Source organism: Ovis canadensis, chromosome 11, assembly GCF_042477335.2.
Source record: "Ovis canadensis isolate MfBH-ARS-UI-01 breed Bighorn chromosome 11, ARS-UI_OviCan_v2, whole genome shotgun sequence".
NCBI lineage: Eukaryota > Metazoa > Chordata > Mammalia > Artiodactyla > Bovidae > Ovis > Ovis canadensis.
Genome location: NC_091255.1, coordinates 33571403 through 33587319, shown reverse-complemented (window position 1 = coordinate 33587319; position 15917 = coordinate 33571403). Strand labels below are relative to the sequence as shown.

The following is a 15917-nucleotide window of genomic DNA, read 5'->3' as shown; positions in this document are numbered from 1 at the left end:
GTCGGACACCACTGAGCGACTTCACTTTCACTTTTCACTTTCACTCATTGGAGAAGGAAATGGCAACCCACTCCACTGTTCTTGCCTGGAGAATCCCAGGGACGAGGGAGCCTGGTGGGCTGCCGTCTATGGGGTCGCACAGAGTCGGACACGACTGAAGTGACTTAGCAGCAGCAGCAGCAAGCCTAGCATCCCTCTCGCTTCTGTCACCTCCCACCTGTTCCAGATTAGCTGGAATTTTCTCAGCACTTGGTTCAATCCAGCTGGTATTCCTGCTTCTACCTCTGCTCTCCTTCAATTCACCCTCCACACAGCAGCAGAATACTCTATTAAATGTGTAAATGGGGGGCTTCCCTGGGGCTTCCCTGACTGTTCAGTCGGTAAAGCATCTGCCCGCGATGTTCAGTCCCCAGGTCGGGAAGATCCCCTGGAGAAGGAAATGGCAACCCACTCCAGTATTCTTGCCTGGATAATCCCGTGGACAGAGGAGCCTGGCGGGCTACAGTCCATGGGGTCGCTAACACTTCACTTCACTAGAGGTACCGTGGTTAGGACTCGGCTCTCTCCCTGCGGAGGGCCGAGGTTCCATCCGTGACCCATCCCTGGTCTGGAAAATAAAATCCGACAAGGCGGGGGGCGTCGGGGCAGTTAAATAGGACCAAGGCTTGTGCCTGCATAAAACCCTCCGGTGATTTCCTATCACAATCGGAATGAACTCGGGACTCCTGAGCGCCCAGAGGAAGAGCCACACCTCCCCGTCCGCCCCGCCCCCGTGCCAGCCGGCTCCGCCCCCAGCCGATCCAATTCATTGCGCATGCGCCCCGACCTGACCTGGAAGAGGCTGTCTTCCGAGCCCACGTGTTCGACGAGCATGGCGGAGCCGGCGAGTGTGGAAGTCACCGAGCCTCTGGCTCCGGGAGAGGCCCAGAAGAGCGGCGCCCGGCCTGCCGACCGTCATGGCCTGCTCAAGCACAGCCGCGAGTTTTTGGACTTCTTCTGGGACATTGCGAAGCCGCAGCAGGAGACGCGGCTTGAGGCTACAGAGAAGCTGCTGGAATATCTGCGCGCAAAGCCGAAGGTATGGTGGCGGGGTCTGGGGCAGGAGCACCAGAGATCCTGGCTAGTAGCGGCGAGCTTGGGGTCACGTGGTCGCGAACCTGGACGACCCAAGTGAGCGCGCGCCGAGGAGCGGGCATGGGCGGGTGCCAAACGACCCTTCTCACTGGTCCACCTGGGGATGTGCTTGGTTCCTTAGGGATCTTCCGAGATGAAGTACGCCCTGAAGCGCCTAATCACTGGGCTCGGGGGTGGACGAGAAGCAGCCCGGCCCTGCTACAGTTTGGCCCTGGCACAGGTGAGGTGGTGACCCCTGGAAGGGGTCCACCTGTGCTGGTCAGGTAGGGGAGTGAGTGAGCAGAGCAGATGTCCCAGTTGCAAAGGACGTGAGAACTGACAAGTAGGGGTAGCATCTCAGGCGAGCCGATGGGAGGTGTGCCCACGTGGATGCGGAGAAAATTGTGTAAGCAAGGCCTTTGTGCAGAGAAGCCCAGGAAGGCGGAGAGAGGGAGGTTGAGGCTGCTTTTGGGTACCTGGGTTGACCAGCCTCCGAGGTACATGTACTGGGGGTGGTAAGCTCTGGGGTGAGTTCTGTTACCTCTGCAGGGTTTAGGACCCTCTTCTCCCAAGGGGCACACAGCTAATTATAAGCCATATCTAAGGAGCTTGGACAAATGGAAGGCCTCTAGAGACCCAGTCCTTGAAGACCAGTCTAGGGAGAGCTCAGAGCTGGCTGTGGGGACAGCATGTTTGGGAAACACAGTCTAGTGGCCAAAGCACCCCAGCTACACGTGGGACAGGGAGAGAGGGGTCAGCTCCATTCACAGCTATGTTCCATCATCAGCACTGCTCAGAGGCAGGTAGGCAGCTTCAGAGGCATCCTTGGGGCGGGAGCAGGGGCCCAAGGCCTGCTCCCAAGGGCAGAAGTTGAAGAAGTAGGAAGAGATTAACGTCTGTTGGGATGTGGCAGGGCCACTCCCCCTGAGCCCCTCTCTTCCTCCTGGCAGCTGTTACAGTCTTTCGAAGACATCCCTTTGGGCAGCATCCTGCAGCAAATACAGGAGAGACATGACCTGCAGAAGGTTAAGAAGGTGAGAGTTAGCAGCCCCAGGGATATCAGCAGTCCCCAGGGTGGGAAATGCTTGGGTCCTTCTCACGGGTGCCTGGAATCCTTTTCTAGGGGATGATGAGACCTGCCCTCTTTGGAAACCTGTTTGGGGTGCTAGCCCTCTTTCAGTCAGGCAGGCTAGTGAAGGTAAGAGCTTTGAGGGTTCTGGGGGTATGTGGACTGGCTTGGAGTGGTGGGGGAGAGTGGCACGCCCCACTCATACCCTCTCTGCCTCTGGGACCACCAGGACTCAGAAGCACTGATGAAGTCAGTGAAGCTGCTGCAGGCCCTGGGCCAGCATTACAATCACCTTCAGGAACAGCCCCAGAAGGCCCTGGTGGACATCCTTTCTCAGGTATGGGCTCACCAGCTGTGGAGCCTTGGGTAACTAACGCCACCCGTCATAGAAGAGCACGGAGAAGACACAGGTTAATGCATGAAAATGCGGTACCGAAGCATAAGTGTGGAACATGATGTTTTGTAGTAACTTCCCTTAAAAAGTAAGAAGGAAAAGGGATGTGCTTTAATAACATGGTTTAGTTTAATATCTAAAGTATTTTCATGTGCAGTCAGTATCAGAAAATCTATGGAGGTTTTTTACATTCTTTATCGTGGTAAGTCTCCAAAATCCAGTGTATTTTATACTCACCAGCATATCTCTGTTCAGATTAGCACATTTTACATGCTCAGTGTCCACATGTGACCAGTGGCTTCCATATTGGACCATGCATTTGTAGAACAGCGCCTGACATGTGCCCGGTGGGTTAAACATGTTTGCCATTGTTGTTTTGGGCAGAGCTGGGGTCCCCACTGCCCTACTTGGGAAGTGGAGGTGGGCTAGTACCTAGAATCCTTGCTATGGTGAAAAAGCCAGGGACTGGCACATCCCAGGCCAAGGCTTTCTGCATAACCCTGGCCACAGAGCTGGAAGGACCTGAATTCAAGTCCCAGATCTTCACTGGGGACTCCTTATAAAAAAAATGCTAGTCCTGCAAAACCCAAAAGAGGAATAATTAAAAGGGTGGTCCTGGGCTAGTTAGCATCAGTGGGGTGCTTATTTATTTAAACCCAGTTTCCAAGGATTTGGGAATTTGCGCTTTTTAAGAAACCCTCTCTGGTGATTCTGTTGCCTGACAAGGTGGATTGTGACTGTCCCGTCTCAGGCTGTTGGTGTGCCGGGGCCTTGGGGGAGCCTGGGAGGTAGAATGGGGCCCAGAAAGCTCAGCTCACAGCAGGAGAGACAAAGGATGCTGTGAGGGCGCCCTCCGCACCCTCAACCTGTCTCCCCCACCGCCAGGTCCCGGAGACCGCGCTGCAGGAGATCCTGCCCAAGGTCCTCAAGCCTGACATGAATTCAGTTCTCGGCTCCCCTGAGCACCTGGAGCTCTTCCTCTTGGCCCAGCAGAAGGTGCCCAAGAAGCTGGAGAAGCTGATGGGACCGGTCAACCTGTTCTCAGACGAGAACATCCCCAGGTGTGAGGGAGGTGGGCAGGTGGGCCCTCCATCCACAGGTTTGCACCATGACCCGGGGTTGGGGGTCCATGTGGCCCCAGGCGCCTGGCCCTTGTTTGCTGGGGACTGCCCCCTGAGTCTTCTTCACCCCCACCCACCCCCGACCTCTGCAGGCTGGTGACTGTGCTGAAGACGGTGGCCAACTCTGTGAAGAAGGAACGCAAGCTGCCCACCGTGGCTCTGGACCTGCTCCGCCTGGCGCTCCAGGAGGACAAGTTCCCATGGTTCTGGAAGGAGGTTGTGGAGCAGGGGCTCCTGAAGAAGCAGTTCTGGCCGGCCAGGTGTGTGGGCGCTTGACCTCTCCCTATTTGGTGAGCAGGGGTGGCTCAGGGGGCCGAGGGCTCTGACCGGGGCCGAGGGCTCTGACCAGGCCCTGTCGTGCGCCCCCTCAGCTACCTGTGCTTCCGCCTGCTGGGCGCAGCCCTGCCCCTGCTGTCCAAGGAGCAGCTGCAGCTGGTGATGCAAGGGGACCTGATCCGACATTACGGGGAGCACATGGTCACTGCTAAGGTGAGCGCCGCCCCGCGGCCCAACCCTGCTGGAAAGGGCCAGGTGACTGGGCTGCTTCCTGCCCAGAGGAGGAAAGGGATCAGCCAGCTTCTGGAAGAGAGGGTGGTTCTTGGTGTCAGTGGTCCTGCCTGGGATGGGCAAACACAGCTGCCCCTGGGAGGAGGGGCTAGGGACCTGGGTGTCCCCCACCTCTGGGTAGAGGGAGCTGCCTGAGAGCCGACCCCCAGCCCTGCATCTTCCCCTACGAACCGAGAGTGGCAGGGTCAGCCCTTCTGCCCCCAGGCCGCTCAGCCCGGGCTTGTACAGCCAGCAATCTGTCCAGACCCCCCTCCACCCCCAGCTGGTGTTACAGGAATGCTACCCACCGATGCTATTTTGAGTACTGTCCACATGCCGCACACTAAGCTAAGTGCTCGACAGGGGACTCGAGTAGTGGTTAAGAGCAGGGAACCTGGGACCAGACTGCTGGGTTCCCGTCCTGACTCTACTGCCGCTAGCTGTGTGACCTCCCACAGGTCGCTTCCCTTCTCTGTGCCTGCCCCTGCCCCTGCCTCTGAGCCAAGGAGCAGGACCTTCCTTAGAGTCGTTGTGAGGATAATCAGGCTAATATCCACAGGTGCTTAAAGTAGTGCCTGGTGTGCAGGAAGTGCTGCTGGGTTTGCTTCTAGCTCATTCCATCTTTACCGCCAGCTTTGGAGAGCTGCCATTCCCCTCTTCCAAGTGAAGGACAGGCTCAGAGTTCAGCGCAGGGGTTAAGAGCTCCACAGGCTGGGGGACCAGACGGACAGGGGCCGAGTCCCAGCTCCACCACTTTTAGTCCTGTGATCCTCGGAAGTTGCTTCCAGGCTTTCTTATGCTTCATTTTCTTTCATCTGCAAAACAATTAGAGGTGCCAGGACGAAAGTTGTCCCAAAGACTAAATGTGGGGGCGCCTGAGCGACCCAGCTGGGTACAAGGGAGGGGACTTCCTAGGCCCCAGGGAACCTGTTGTGGAAGAGGCTGGGGGTGTGTTGGACCCCTCCTGGCTGATGACCCCAGCGCTATGCCCGACTCTCGCAGCTCCCGAAGCACTTCAAGTTTGCCCCGGAGATGAACGAGTACGTGGGGGCCTTCCTGGAAGGCTGCAAGGACGACCCCGAGCGGCAGCTGGCCCTGGTAGTGGCCTTCACGTCCATCACCAACCAGGGCCTCCCTGTGGTGCCCACCTTCTGGCGGGTCGTGCAGTTCCTGAGTCCCACCGCCCTCAAGGGCTACGTGGCCTGGCTGCGGGACATGTTCCTCCAGCCTGACCTGGACTCCTTGGTAGACTTCAGCACCTACAACCAGAAGAAAACCCAAGATGCTTCGTTCCATGGGTGAGTGGGCCTGTGGGGCCCAAAGGCCTGGACCCTCCGTCCCAAATACCTTGGTTCCTTGGGCCAGAGAGGAGCCAGACCTTTGCTCTTAAAGGCCTCAGTTTCCTCACACGTGGCCCTGTGCTGGGGATCAGGGCGTTGGGGAGCCTTGGTTGATTTTCCCGTCTCAAGGATGGGAGACACCCATTTCACCACCTCTAAGCAGTTTCCGGGACTTGTCTCCTGCCCACAGGCCCGAGCGAGCTGTGTTCCGGCTGCGGAAGTGGATTATCCTTCGCCTGGTCAGCATCGTGGACAACCTGCACGTGGAGAAGGAGGAGGCGCTGATCGAGGAAGTGGCCAGGTATGGTCCCGAGATGTGCCTGAACCCTGACTTCCCACGGATGCAGCGACCTCATGTCTGACCTGCTTTGGGTCCTTCCTGGAGCCAAAAGCCTGAGGGTCAAGTCATCCTTGCCCCTTGGGCAGGACGAGATTGGGGGAAATTCCCCAGGGAGTCTGGGTATGGCGGGGGGGGAGCTCCAAGGTTCAGGCTGGCTCAGCATTCCCCCCACTGCCTTTGTGTGTCAACGGTGTCGGGGGTCCTTAATGACGACGCTGCCACTGCTACTCACCCTCATGGCGGCCCTGAGTGGGGCAGGAGCGGCGGTGACCTGGCCAAGGCCACGCAGCTTCGCGTCTTTGGTTCCAAGGGAGGGATGCTGGTCCTCTCCCGGTTCAGGCTGGGCTCTGTTCTGCTGGGGGTCCAGGCCTGGGAAACGTCCCCTCTGGCGTCATCACCTCCTGGCACCAGGCCCTCGGTGAGGCCACCCGAGAGTGGCTGGTGAGGAGGGTGGCACTGACCGAGGGAACACGAGTACCCTCCCACCCTCCCCAGGTTTTGCTTCTTCCACTCGTTCTTCGAGACAAAGAAGCCCACGTCGCAGATCCCTGAGTCCGAGCAGCACTTCACCCTCGCCTTGGATGGCCGGACCCGGGAGGTGGTGTGCAGTGCCTTCTTCAGGTGGGCACCGGGAAGCCCAGGAGAGGCCTGAGGGTGGGCGAGTAGGCGGGGAGGTGGCCTCGGGCAGGGTGGGCGCTACTCTCTCCAGCTCTTCATCTGAGGCCCGGTGAGTTCCAGGGGCTCAAAGCCTGGGGATGGAGTAGGGTAGCCGTGTCTACCAGCCCAGCCCGTGACCCTGACCGCCCCCGCCTACCCCACCACCACCAGTCTGCTTCAGACCCTCAGCACGCAGTTCAGGCTGGCGCCGGAGCAGACGGCAGACGGGCGGCCCTGGACCTACCACTTGGTGCAGTTCGCAGACATACTGCTGAATCACAGCCGCAATGTGGCTCCACTGACAGCCTTCACCACGCAGCAGCGCCAAGCCTGGGACCGGTGAGAGGGTGTGGTTGCCGCCCGTGGGTAGAACCTCCCGGGGTCTGACACTGGACACATGGGTGGGATCCCCTGGGGTCTGACGCTGGCTGCATGGGTGGGATCCCCTGGGGTCTGACACTGGCTGTGGTGGCCTGAGAGCATGCTCATCTCGCCCAGGATGCTGAAGACGCTGAAGGAACTGGACACTCTCTCTTCTGAGGCCAAGGCCACTGCCTTCCAGCACCTGCTACTCTTGGTGGGCATCCACCTCTTCAAGGTACGGCGGCCTGAAGTGGAGGGGGCTACAGACCTAGGGTCTGCGGGGGCCAGGAACAGCTCTGTGGAGCTGAACGTGACAGGTTTCCTAGGCTGACTGCTCCTGGTTGGAAGTACAGCCCAAGGGAAAAACCACTCCATCCACTTACTGGACACCAGCTCTACCTTGGGCTTCCCTGGTGGCTCAGACAGTAAAGAATCTGCCTTCAGTGTGAAAGACCCGGGTTCAATCCCTGGGTCGGGAAGATCCCCTGGAGAAGGAAATGCCAACCCACTCCAGTATTCTTGCCTGGAGAATTCCATGGACAGAGGAGTTTGGCAGGCTACAGTCCATGGGGTTGCAAAGTCAGACACAACTGAGCAGCTAACATGCTCTATTCTGAGCTTTCTGAGCAGTGTCCGTTGTTGGTATTACCCACAGATTGGAGGCAGGCACATTTCTGACAGGTGGGATAATAGACTCACAGAGGTCAAGTAACTTACCCCAGGCCACACAGCTTTTGGCTGGGATTCAAACATGGGGCTCTGACTCGCTATCTCATAGGACCTCCCCAAACTACCTTACTGGCCAGGGGTGGTGGATGTCGAGGAGGGCGGGGCCTGGCTCTGGGCAGACCCGTCGACCATGGGGACACTTCTTCTGTCTGGCTGTGGTCCGTTCGGAGTGGAGCCGCGATTCTTCTGTTTAGCTCTTGCACGTTTGGAATCTAGAGTGGTGAGTTGAGGGTAGTGGGTGTTTTTCTGGCACCGCCCTCCCATGGCGTCCTGTATCCTGTCAACTATATTTCTCATGTCATGGGTACCTCTTCTCATAACCGGTTCTCTAAAACCCACTCCGTCTCCTTTTCTGTTCTTTCCACAAAGAAATTTTGGCCGTGTGCGGAGCGTACTGCCGACAGCGCTTTTGACCCTTGTGGTTTCCTCTGACTGTGAACTCAGGTCTCTGGAGGTTTTCCCCTCAAGTTGTACAAGGCTCTTGTGGGTTGCTCCAGGTCTTCAGTAGCCTCAGGAGACAGGACTCCCTTCTGGCCTCTCGGCTGAGGTTTTTGCTTCCAGGCCTTGGGCACTCAGCCCAGCTCATGGACAAGCAGTGTGGGGAACAGTTGGTCACCATGCCCCTTCCAGTCCTTGGCCCTGGACATCCAATAGGGGCTGCCCAGACCCTGGACCTCTGAGCTTGACATGGATGAAAGCTACCCAGCCACAGCCAGGACGCTAGAGGCAAAGATGCCTGAGGCTTTTGAGCTCCTGTTCTGGCCTTCCTTCCACCACCCCCACCCCAAACATTGAAGCTGCCCTGCAACATTAAGGAGGGGAAGTCTGCCTTTTTGGTACCAGCGGTCAAACAGGTTAATTTCAACTCACTGGACTCTGGTCTTATCCTTCAGCAAAATAGACTTGAAAGGACTGTGAAAGTTGGTCAGTTGTGTTCGACTCTTTGTGATCCCATGGACTATACAGTCCATGGAATTCTCCAGGCCAGAATCCTGGAGTGGGTAGCCTTTCCCTTCTCCAGGGCTTTCCAACCCAGGTCTCCCACATTGCAGGCAGATTCTTTACAGCTGAGCCACAAAGGAAGCCCAAGATAGACTTAAGTTAGTTGAAATTAAATTTTAAATTTGTTGAAATCGGTCATTTCCAGTTCTTTTTGTAACGATGTCGAGCCAGGTGTCGTGGCGGAATCTAGAACTGCAGATCAGGAGTCTGGGACCTGCTGGTGCCCTGTGATCCTGATCCAGCCTGGGCATCGGTGGGGAGGTTGGGCTTCATCTTCTGTGAGGCTCATAAACTGTGTGTCTGGATGTTAGGTCATCAGCTCCTGGGGTCTGGCTGTAGGCCTCTGCTCTAGATTGTGAGGGGGACCGGCCAGGACAGTCTGGAGTCTTTTGGGCCTTGATACCAGGTCCGCCCCCTTGGTCACTCCCTCTCCCAGCTGAGCAAAGGCTGAGCATGGGGCCTGGCCTCTGATTTCTGTCCTGTCCCACACAGTCCCCCGCAGAAAGCTGTGACCTCCTGGGCGACATCCAGACCTGCATCAAGAAGAGCCTGGGGGAGAAGACCCGCCGGACCCGTTCCAAGGCCACCAGTGGGTTGTCGTCCCTGGGGCGGGGGGCGGGTAATAGGCAGACAGTAGGACCCAGCATGGGGTGCTCAGACCTGCTCCAAGGCCACCAGTGGGTCGTCGTCCCTGGTGGGGGGTGATGGGCAAACAGCATGGGTCACTGGCCCCCTGCCCAGGCTCACCCCTTCCCTGCTTGCAGACCCCCAGGAGCCACCGTGGGTGGAGGTGCTGGTGGAGATCCTGCTCTCCCTCTTGGCCCAGCCCAGCCACCTGATGCGCCAGGTAGCCCGCAGCGTGTTCGGCCACATCTGCTCCCATCTGACCCTACGTGCCCTGCAGCTCATCCTGAATGTAAGTGGGGGCCTCTGGGGACGTGGGTCCCAGGATGGGGCTCTCCAAGCCCAGGGCTGCTGTGTCCTTGCTGTGACCTGCATGGTTGGGGGATGGAGGCCTCCTTCAGAGTCTCCTGCTGTGCACCCCTGACTCGGGGTCAGGTCTCTCAAGGACACTGGAGGGAATGGCTTTCTCTCCCAGGCTCCATCTTCCTGCCTGAAATGGGGACCTTTGGCCAAGACTGGATGGGAGGGGGAAGGAAGGCAGTTGAGAAGGTCCCGGGGCCTGAGGGGGTGGTGAGGGAGCAGGGACAGCAGACACGACGGCCACCTGGGACTCCCCACAGGTGCTGAACCCGGAGGAGAGCCAGGACGAGGACGACAACGTGGTGGTGACAGACGACTCCGAGGAGCAGCCACTGGGGGGTGTGGAGGTACTTGTCAGCAAAGGGCAGGGGGCGGGCGGACACCTGGTGGGCCGCGGGGAGGCGTGACACACGGCCCACCCACAGGACAAGAGCTCAGACGGCGAGGACAGCAAGGGCAGCAAAGGCTCAGAGAGTGAGGAGGAGAGCGATGACGACAGCGACGAGGAGGACCGAGACGGGGACGTGGACCAGGGCTTCCGGGAGCAGCTGATGGCGGTGCTGCAGGCCGGGAAGGCGCTGGTGAGTGGGCACCGGGCCCCGCCCCCCCCCCGCCCCCGTCCCTCTGCTCCTTCTGCATGAGGAGGGGCTCACCCGGCCTCTGTCCCCCCGCCCACAACCCCCAGGGCGGAGCGGACAGTGAGGATGACGACGACGAGGAGCTAGGGGACGAGGCCATGATGGCCCTGGACAAGAGCCTGGCCAGCCTCTTTGCTGAGCAGAAGCTGCGCATCCAGGCCCGGAAGGACGAGAAGAACAAGCTGCAGAAGGAGAAGGCGCTGCGGCGGGACTTCCAGATCCGGGTGAGCCCGGGCCCTGCCCTCCCGCTCACCACGCCCCTCCCCCCACGCCCCTCCCGCTCACCACGCCCCCGCCCCTGCCCTCGCCCCCACGCTTGGCTGAGCTCACCCTTCTCACTGCAGGTCCTAGACCTGATCGAGGTGCTGGTGACCAAGCAGCCCGAGAACCCCCTGGTCCTGGAGCTGCTCGAGCCGCTGCTGCTCGTCATCCGGCGGAGCATGCGCAGCAACAGCAGCGCCAAGCAGGAGCAGGACCTGCTGCACAAGACGGCGCGCATCTTCACGTGAGGGCGGGAGGGGGGGCCCGGACAGCCGGGCCGGGGGGCTCCCGGAGGGAAGAGGTGGGAGCCAGGGCCCGCGTCACTCAGGAGCCTTCACCCATCTGTTCCTGCAGTGCTTAGCGCAGGGCCCCCAGTCCCACCGACGCCCTCAGGGCCCCTGTAGTTGGCAAAGCAGACTCGGTGCCCGATTGGCCGGGGCTGTGGCAGCGAGTGGGCGGGAGACGGGACACCTAACCCAGTCTTGAGGGACCGGGAAGGCTTCCTGGGAGAGGTGTCAGCAGTGCTGGGAGCTGTGGAGCTCTCTTATCCTCCCAGAGGCCACAGGCAGAACAGGAAGGTGTGTCTGACACAGTCAGAACATAAGCAGCTTGTGGCCTGGCCGACCTCAGTGTTGAGGAGCCACAGAGGCCTTTGCAGCAACAGCAGAGGTGGGGTGAGGTGGGGTGGGCGCTGCTGGAGCAGGGCGCCCAGCAATGGAGACATAGATAGCAGATAGAGCCCTGCTTCCTGGGCAAGGGTTTGGGGGGGCAGTGTGGAGACAAAGGCCTAATAAGAACTTGAGATGGGGGGGTGCCCCCACCTCACCGGCCCAGGTCACACTTTCTCAGCTAGTTCTCTGCCCAGTGTCCTGAGCACATAGACCCTGGTTTTGCTTTACAAAGGGCCCGGAAGCCACTGTCCCCTGAGAGACAGGTGCTCATGGGGCTGAGGACCACATCGGGGTGTTGGGGTGTCACTCAGGGAGCCAGTTTCCCTCTGGCTTTTCCTGGGTAGATCTGTGTGTGGCCCCGGGCCTCCCCCTGCAGCCTCAGTCAGACCCCTGTCTTTAGGGGTCTGTTTCCGCCTGTGAAGTGGGGCTCGGGTCTGCTGGGGTGGGGGGACGTTGAGACCAGCTCTGCCCCCGCCCCCCGCAGGCATCACCTGTGCCGCTCCCGGCATTACTGCCGCACGGTGGGCGACCGCGTGGAGACTCTGTACGCCCGGCTGGAGCAGCTGGTGCAGCAGGCCAGCCAGCAGGCTGACTCCTCCGTCGCCCTCTACCACTTCAATGCCTCCCTCTACCTGCTCCGCGTCCTGAGGGGCAGCACCGTGGACAAGCCCGCCCGCAAGGCCCAGAAGAAGGAGAAAGCCAGCAAAGATGCCAGCTCCCAGCCCCAGGGCCCGGAGGTGAGCAGACCTGGCGCGGGGAGGCTCGGCCTGGAAACCCAGCGCCGCTAGATGGGAGCACATCCTGGGAGGCAGTGGGGCAGCCAGCTTACCTGTTTCACAGACGGGGAGGTGAGGCCAGACCTTCCCTGGGACCCAGCCTTCAACCGTCTAAAGGCGTCCCAGGCTGGGCTCCCGTGCCAGGCCCCCCCAGCCCCGGCATCACAGCAGCTTTCTCCCTTGGCACAGGCTGCCAGCTGCCTGGACTTGAGCCTTGTGACCCCGATCTACTCGTCAGCGCTGAGCTCCTTCCTGACCAAGCGCAACAGCCCCCTCACGGTCCCCATGTTCCTCAGCCTCTTCGCCCGGCACCCGGTGAGTATCGGGCGAGGCCGCCCCCTCGGGCCCCTGCTGGGCCCCATCCTCACTGCCCACCATTTCCTCCACAGATGCTCTGTAAGAACCTACTTCCCATCGTGGTCGAGCACGTGACAAGCCACACGCGGCCCCGCCATCAGGTAAGGCCTTCCCAGATCCCAGCCCCAGGTTTGTGTGAATTACCCGCTTGACTTACGTCTTTGTTGGCTGTTTGAGAGACTCAGGAATGGTGCCCTGGGGGACAGGGTGGGGTGAGCCTACCCCTCCAATCTGGCCAGTCCCCCCCAACCCCACCACTGTAGGCCCAGAGTAAGTGGAGATGGGGGGACACTTCCCACATGGCCTGAGTCCTCCGGCTCCTCAGAGGTCACGCCCTGGCCTGACGGGTATGCCTGGGGGTCAGGGTAGGAAGAGGGGGCCTGAGTTAGTAGGGGGCCAGGAACCGTGTCCAGCTGACAGCCCTGCTGCCCCCCTTGGCCTCAGGTCTCCCCACTACCTGAGAAGAGCGGGTGGGAGCAGGCGATGGTGACAGCTGAGCCCAGAGCTTCGGTGATGACAGCCCAGGCGGGCTGTGCTGGGCACAGCAGGCAGCCCCACCTGCACCCCCTCTTCAGGTACCTGGAGCTCGCGGGGGTCGCCCAGCATGCCAAGGCTCCTGGTGACCACATTGCCCCCGCCCCAGGTCCAGGCCTGCTTGCTGCTCCAGAAGACCCTGCCCACACGGGAGCTACGCCTGTGCTTTAAGGACCCAGAGTGGAAGCAGCTGCTGGGCCAGACCCTGGGGAAGGTCACCGAGGTAACAGCCCTGGGCTCTCCTCCTCTACCATCCAGTTGTGGTCTCGGGAACCCAGGGGCGAGGGTTGCTGGACCCTGTGCCTCGGGGTGGGTTTGGGGTTCCCCCAGGAGACGTTTCTTCCCTGGGGACCCTAGTCTCTCACGTGGGAGACGAGCTGCGAGCAGCTCTCCGGAGTGCTCAGCCCAGCCGCCTTCTCCCCCAGATCCTGCGGACGCTGGGCGAGGCTGAGACCAAGTCGGGGCACCAGAAGGATCTGGCGGCCTTGGAGCTGCTCAACACTCTGTTCAGGAATTTCCATCACGAGGTGAGCACTGGGCACAGCAGGAGGTTGCCAGGCGGGCAGAGCATAGTCTGAGCAGAGGCTGGGGGGCAGGTGGGAAGCCATCTGGGGAAGGGTCTGGATGCCAGGGTGAGGAAACTGGGCTTTATTTATTTGAGGCGGGCTAGTGCTATACGGAGAAGGCAACGGCACCCACTCCAGTACTTCTGCCTGGAAAATCCCATGGACAGAGGAGCCTGGTAGGCTGCAGTCCATGGGGTCTCGAAGAGTCGGACACGACTGAGCGACGTCACTTTCACTTTTCACTTTCATGCATTGGAGAAGGAAATGGCAACCCACTCCAGTGTTCTTGCCTGGAGAATCCCAGGGACGGGGGAGCCTGGTGGGCTGCCATCTGTGGGGCCGCACAGAGTTGGACACGACTGAAGTGACTTAGCAGCAGCAGCAGTGCTATATTCTGTGCTTGGCCAGGGTAGGGTGAGCTGGTATGCTGTTGCTGTGCTCCAGTGAGAAAGCTGAGAAGGGGCTGGGAGGGCTGGCGACCGCGGGAAGACGGCTGTTGGGTGGGAACCCAGGCTCCTAGACTGGCAGAGACGAAACGGGGGTATGGCATGTGAGATGCGTGAGGGCCACGGGGCGGCTGTGGGCAAGTCTCTGGTTCCCCCAGTCTGGCCCAGAGGGAAAGGTGTGGGAGTCCTTGGCGTAGACACTGATCAAAGCCCCAGTGCTCTAGCTTCCAGGAAGGTGCCGAGGGGGCAGGTGCTGAGCGGCAGGCAGACCCCGAGAAGCCACACCCAGAGTGATAGCAGAAAGCCAGGAGAGGGGCCATTCTGGAAGCCAGTGGCTTTCAAAAACACCCCACTCAGTGCGTGACAGGGACGGAGAGATGAGAAAAGGGCCTTTGGCGACCCGAAGGTCACTGCATGGTGCCCCCTGAGGTGGATGGGCTTTGGGCCCTGGGAAGAGAGAGCAGACTTGGCCCCTGGGGCCCTTATTTTCTCCCCAAGGTGAGAGAGGCTAGGGAGGCACAGGCTGAAGGGCTGGCTGAGGGGCCACAAAGGGGTGGGTGAGGGTGGGAGGGATGGGGACCGGGAGCTGGGGAGAGGCCGTGCCTCTGGTCCCCACTGCAGCCACAGCCTTGCCCGCCTCTGCAGAAGCTGACCGTGGACCTGACCGCCGTCCTGGGCGTGCTGCAGAGCCGGCAGCCGAGGCTGCAGCAGAGGCTACAGCAGGGCGGGCACTCGGCCGGGTCCAGCCGCCTCCACGACCTCTACTGGCAGGCCATGAAGTTCCTCGGAGTCCAGTACGTTTCAGGGAGGGCGGGCGCTGGAAAGACCCTCATGTTGCGTGCGTTCTGATGTCCTCTGTCCCCAGTGTGGGAGCTTCAGGCAGCTTGAGGATGACAGAGGCACAGGTCACCCTTGCCCTGGCCACAAGTTTCCTTTCTCTGCTCACTTTACCCCAGGCGCCCCAAGCCAGAGAAGGATACCAAGGAGGCCCCTCAGGCCACACAGCAGAGCCCCGTTAGCATGAAGCGGAAGAAAAAGGGCTTCTTGCCAGAGACCAAGAAGCGCAAGAAACGTAAGCCTGAGGCCACCATGCAGGAGGCGGCGGTGGCCAAGCCTGAAGCCACCAGTGGGGACCAGCCCCCCAGCGCCGGCAAGAAGAAGAAGAAGAAGATGAAGAAGACCAAGTCCCCAGCACAGTCCCAGGTGAATGGGACACCTGCTGCCAAGAGTCCGACCCCAGAGCCCCCTGTTGTGAGCCCCAGCACCCCCACCAAGACCCCAAAGCCACAGAAGAAAAGCCAGAAGCTGTCCCAGATGAACGAACCCACTCCCCTGCCTCGTCAATCCCCCGAGGAGCCGGCGGCCAAAAAGCGTCAGAAGAAGCTGCCCCAAAAGGGAGTTTCAGGCAAGTCGCCACAGTCCGCGCTGCCTCGGAAAAAGGCCAGGTTGTCCTTGGCCAGCAGGAGCCCCAGCCTCCTCCAGAGTGGGGCCAAGAAGGTGCAGCTGAGGAAGGCGAAAAAGCTCTGAGTGACCCCCGTCACCCTGTTGTGCTCAGTCCTGACTTGCAACCCCGTGGACTGTAGCCTCCCAGGCTGCTTCTACCATGGGATTTTACAGGCTAGAATACTGGAGTGGGTTGCAGTCATCCCCTTCTCCAAGAAATCTTCCAGACCCAGGGATCGAACCGCAGCTCCTACCTTGCAGGCAGATTCTTTACCCACTGCACCACCCTAGAGACTTTTTCACCGTGATTTTAATAAACCAGCTACTGTCTAAGGTTCTACCTTCTATGCTGGGGATAGTGGGTCTGCTGCAGCAGGCATGACCTGAGAGACCCCAGCCCTAAGCTGGGCCCTGCTGCCGCTCTCGAGCACACAACACCCTTTGGGACCTTGGCTCCCAGATGCTGTGGGCCAGGCCCAGGGCTCTGGTGTCTGTCTGGGTTGAGTACAAGTGTGACCACACCTCGTGCCCCTCATCCCCACCCCCCAGGCTGCTTTGCTGCGGGAG

General features: G+C 60.1%; 1 protein-coding gene across 2 annotated transcripts; it reads left to right on the top strand.

Annotated features, from left to right (window-relative positions):
* Nucleotides 1–833: 833 nt before the first annotated feature.
* MYBBP1A (MYB binding protein 1a) lies at nt 834–15683 on the top strand. 2 transcript variants are annotated; one of them, XM_069542773.1, is made up of 26 exons: nt 834–1078; nt 1256–1354; nt 2064–2147; nt 2237–2311; nt 2412–2519; nt 3462–3637; nt 3790–3957; nt 4069–4186; nt 5246–5541; nt 5774–5884; nt 6419–6544; nt 6752–6919; nt 7079–7178; nt 9167–9263; nt 9439–9590; nt 9919–10005; nt 10084–10239; nt 10344–10520; nt 10641–10801; nt 11713–11965; nt 12194–12319; nt 12394–12462; nt 13005–13118; nt 13321–13422; nt 14553–14701; nt 14864–15683. In XM_069542773.1, exons 1-26 carry the CDS (start codon nt 872–874, stop codon nt 15432–15434), a joined length of 4050 nt encoding a protein of 1349 aa, XP_069398874.1. In that variant the 5' UTR covers nt 834–871; the 3' UTR covers nt 15435–15683. The 2 variants fall into 2 exon arrangements, with proteins under 2 accessions (XP_069398874.1, XP_069398875.1); XM_069542774.1 differs by lacking the exons at nt 834–1078; nt 1256–1354; nt 2064–2147; nt 2237–2311; nt 2412–2519 and adding an exon at nt 2838–2923.
* Nucleotides 15684–15917: the final 234 nt, after the last annotated feature.

Excerpts from the sequence above, each read along its gene's own strand:
- MYBBP1A (XM_069542773.1), top strand. The coding sequence starts at position 872 with ATGGCGGAGCCGGCGAGTGTGGAAGTCACCGAGCCTCTGGCTCCGGGA. Across the intron at positions 6,545-6,751 it reads GTGTGCAGTGCCTTCTTCAG|TCTGCTTCAGACCCTCAGCA; the intron begins GTGGGCACCGGG and ends CACCACCACCAG. Across the intron at positions 10,240-10,343 it reads TGCAGGCCGGGAAGGCGCTG|GGCGGAGCGGACAGTGAGGA; the intron begins GTGAGTGGGCAC and ends CACAACCCCCAG.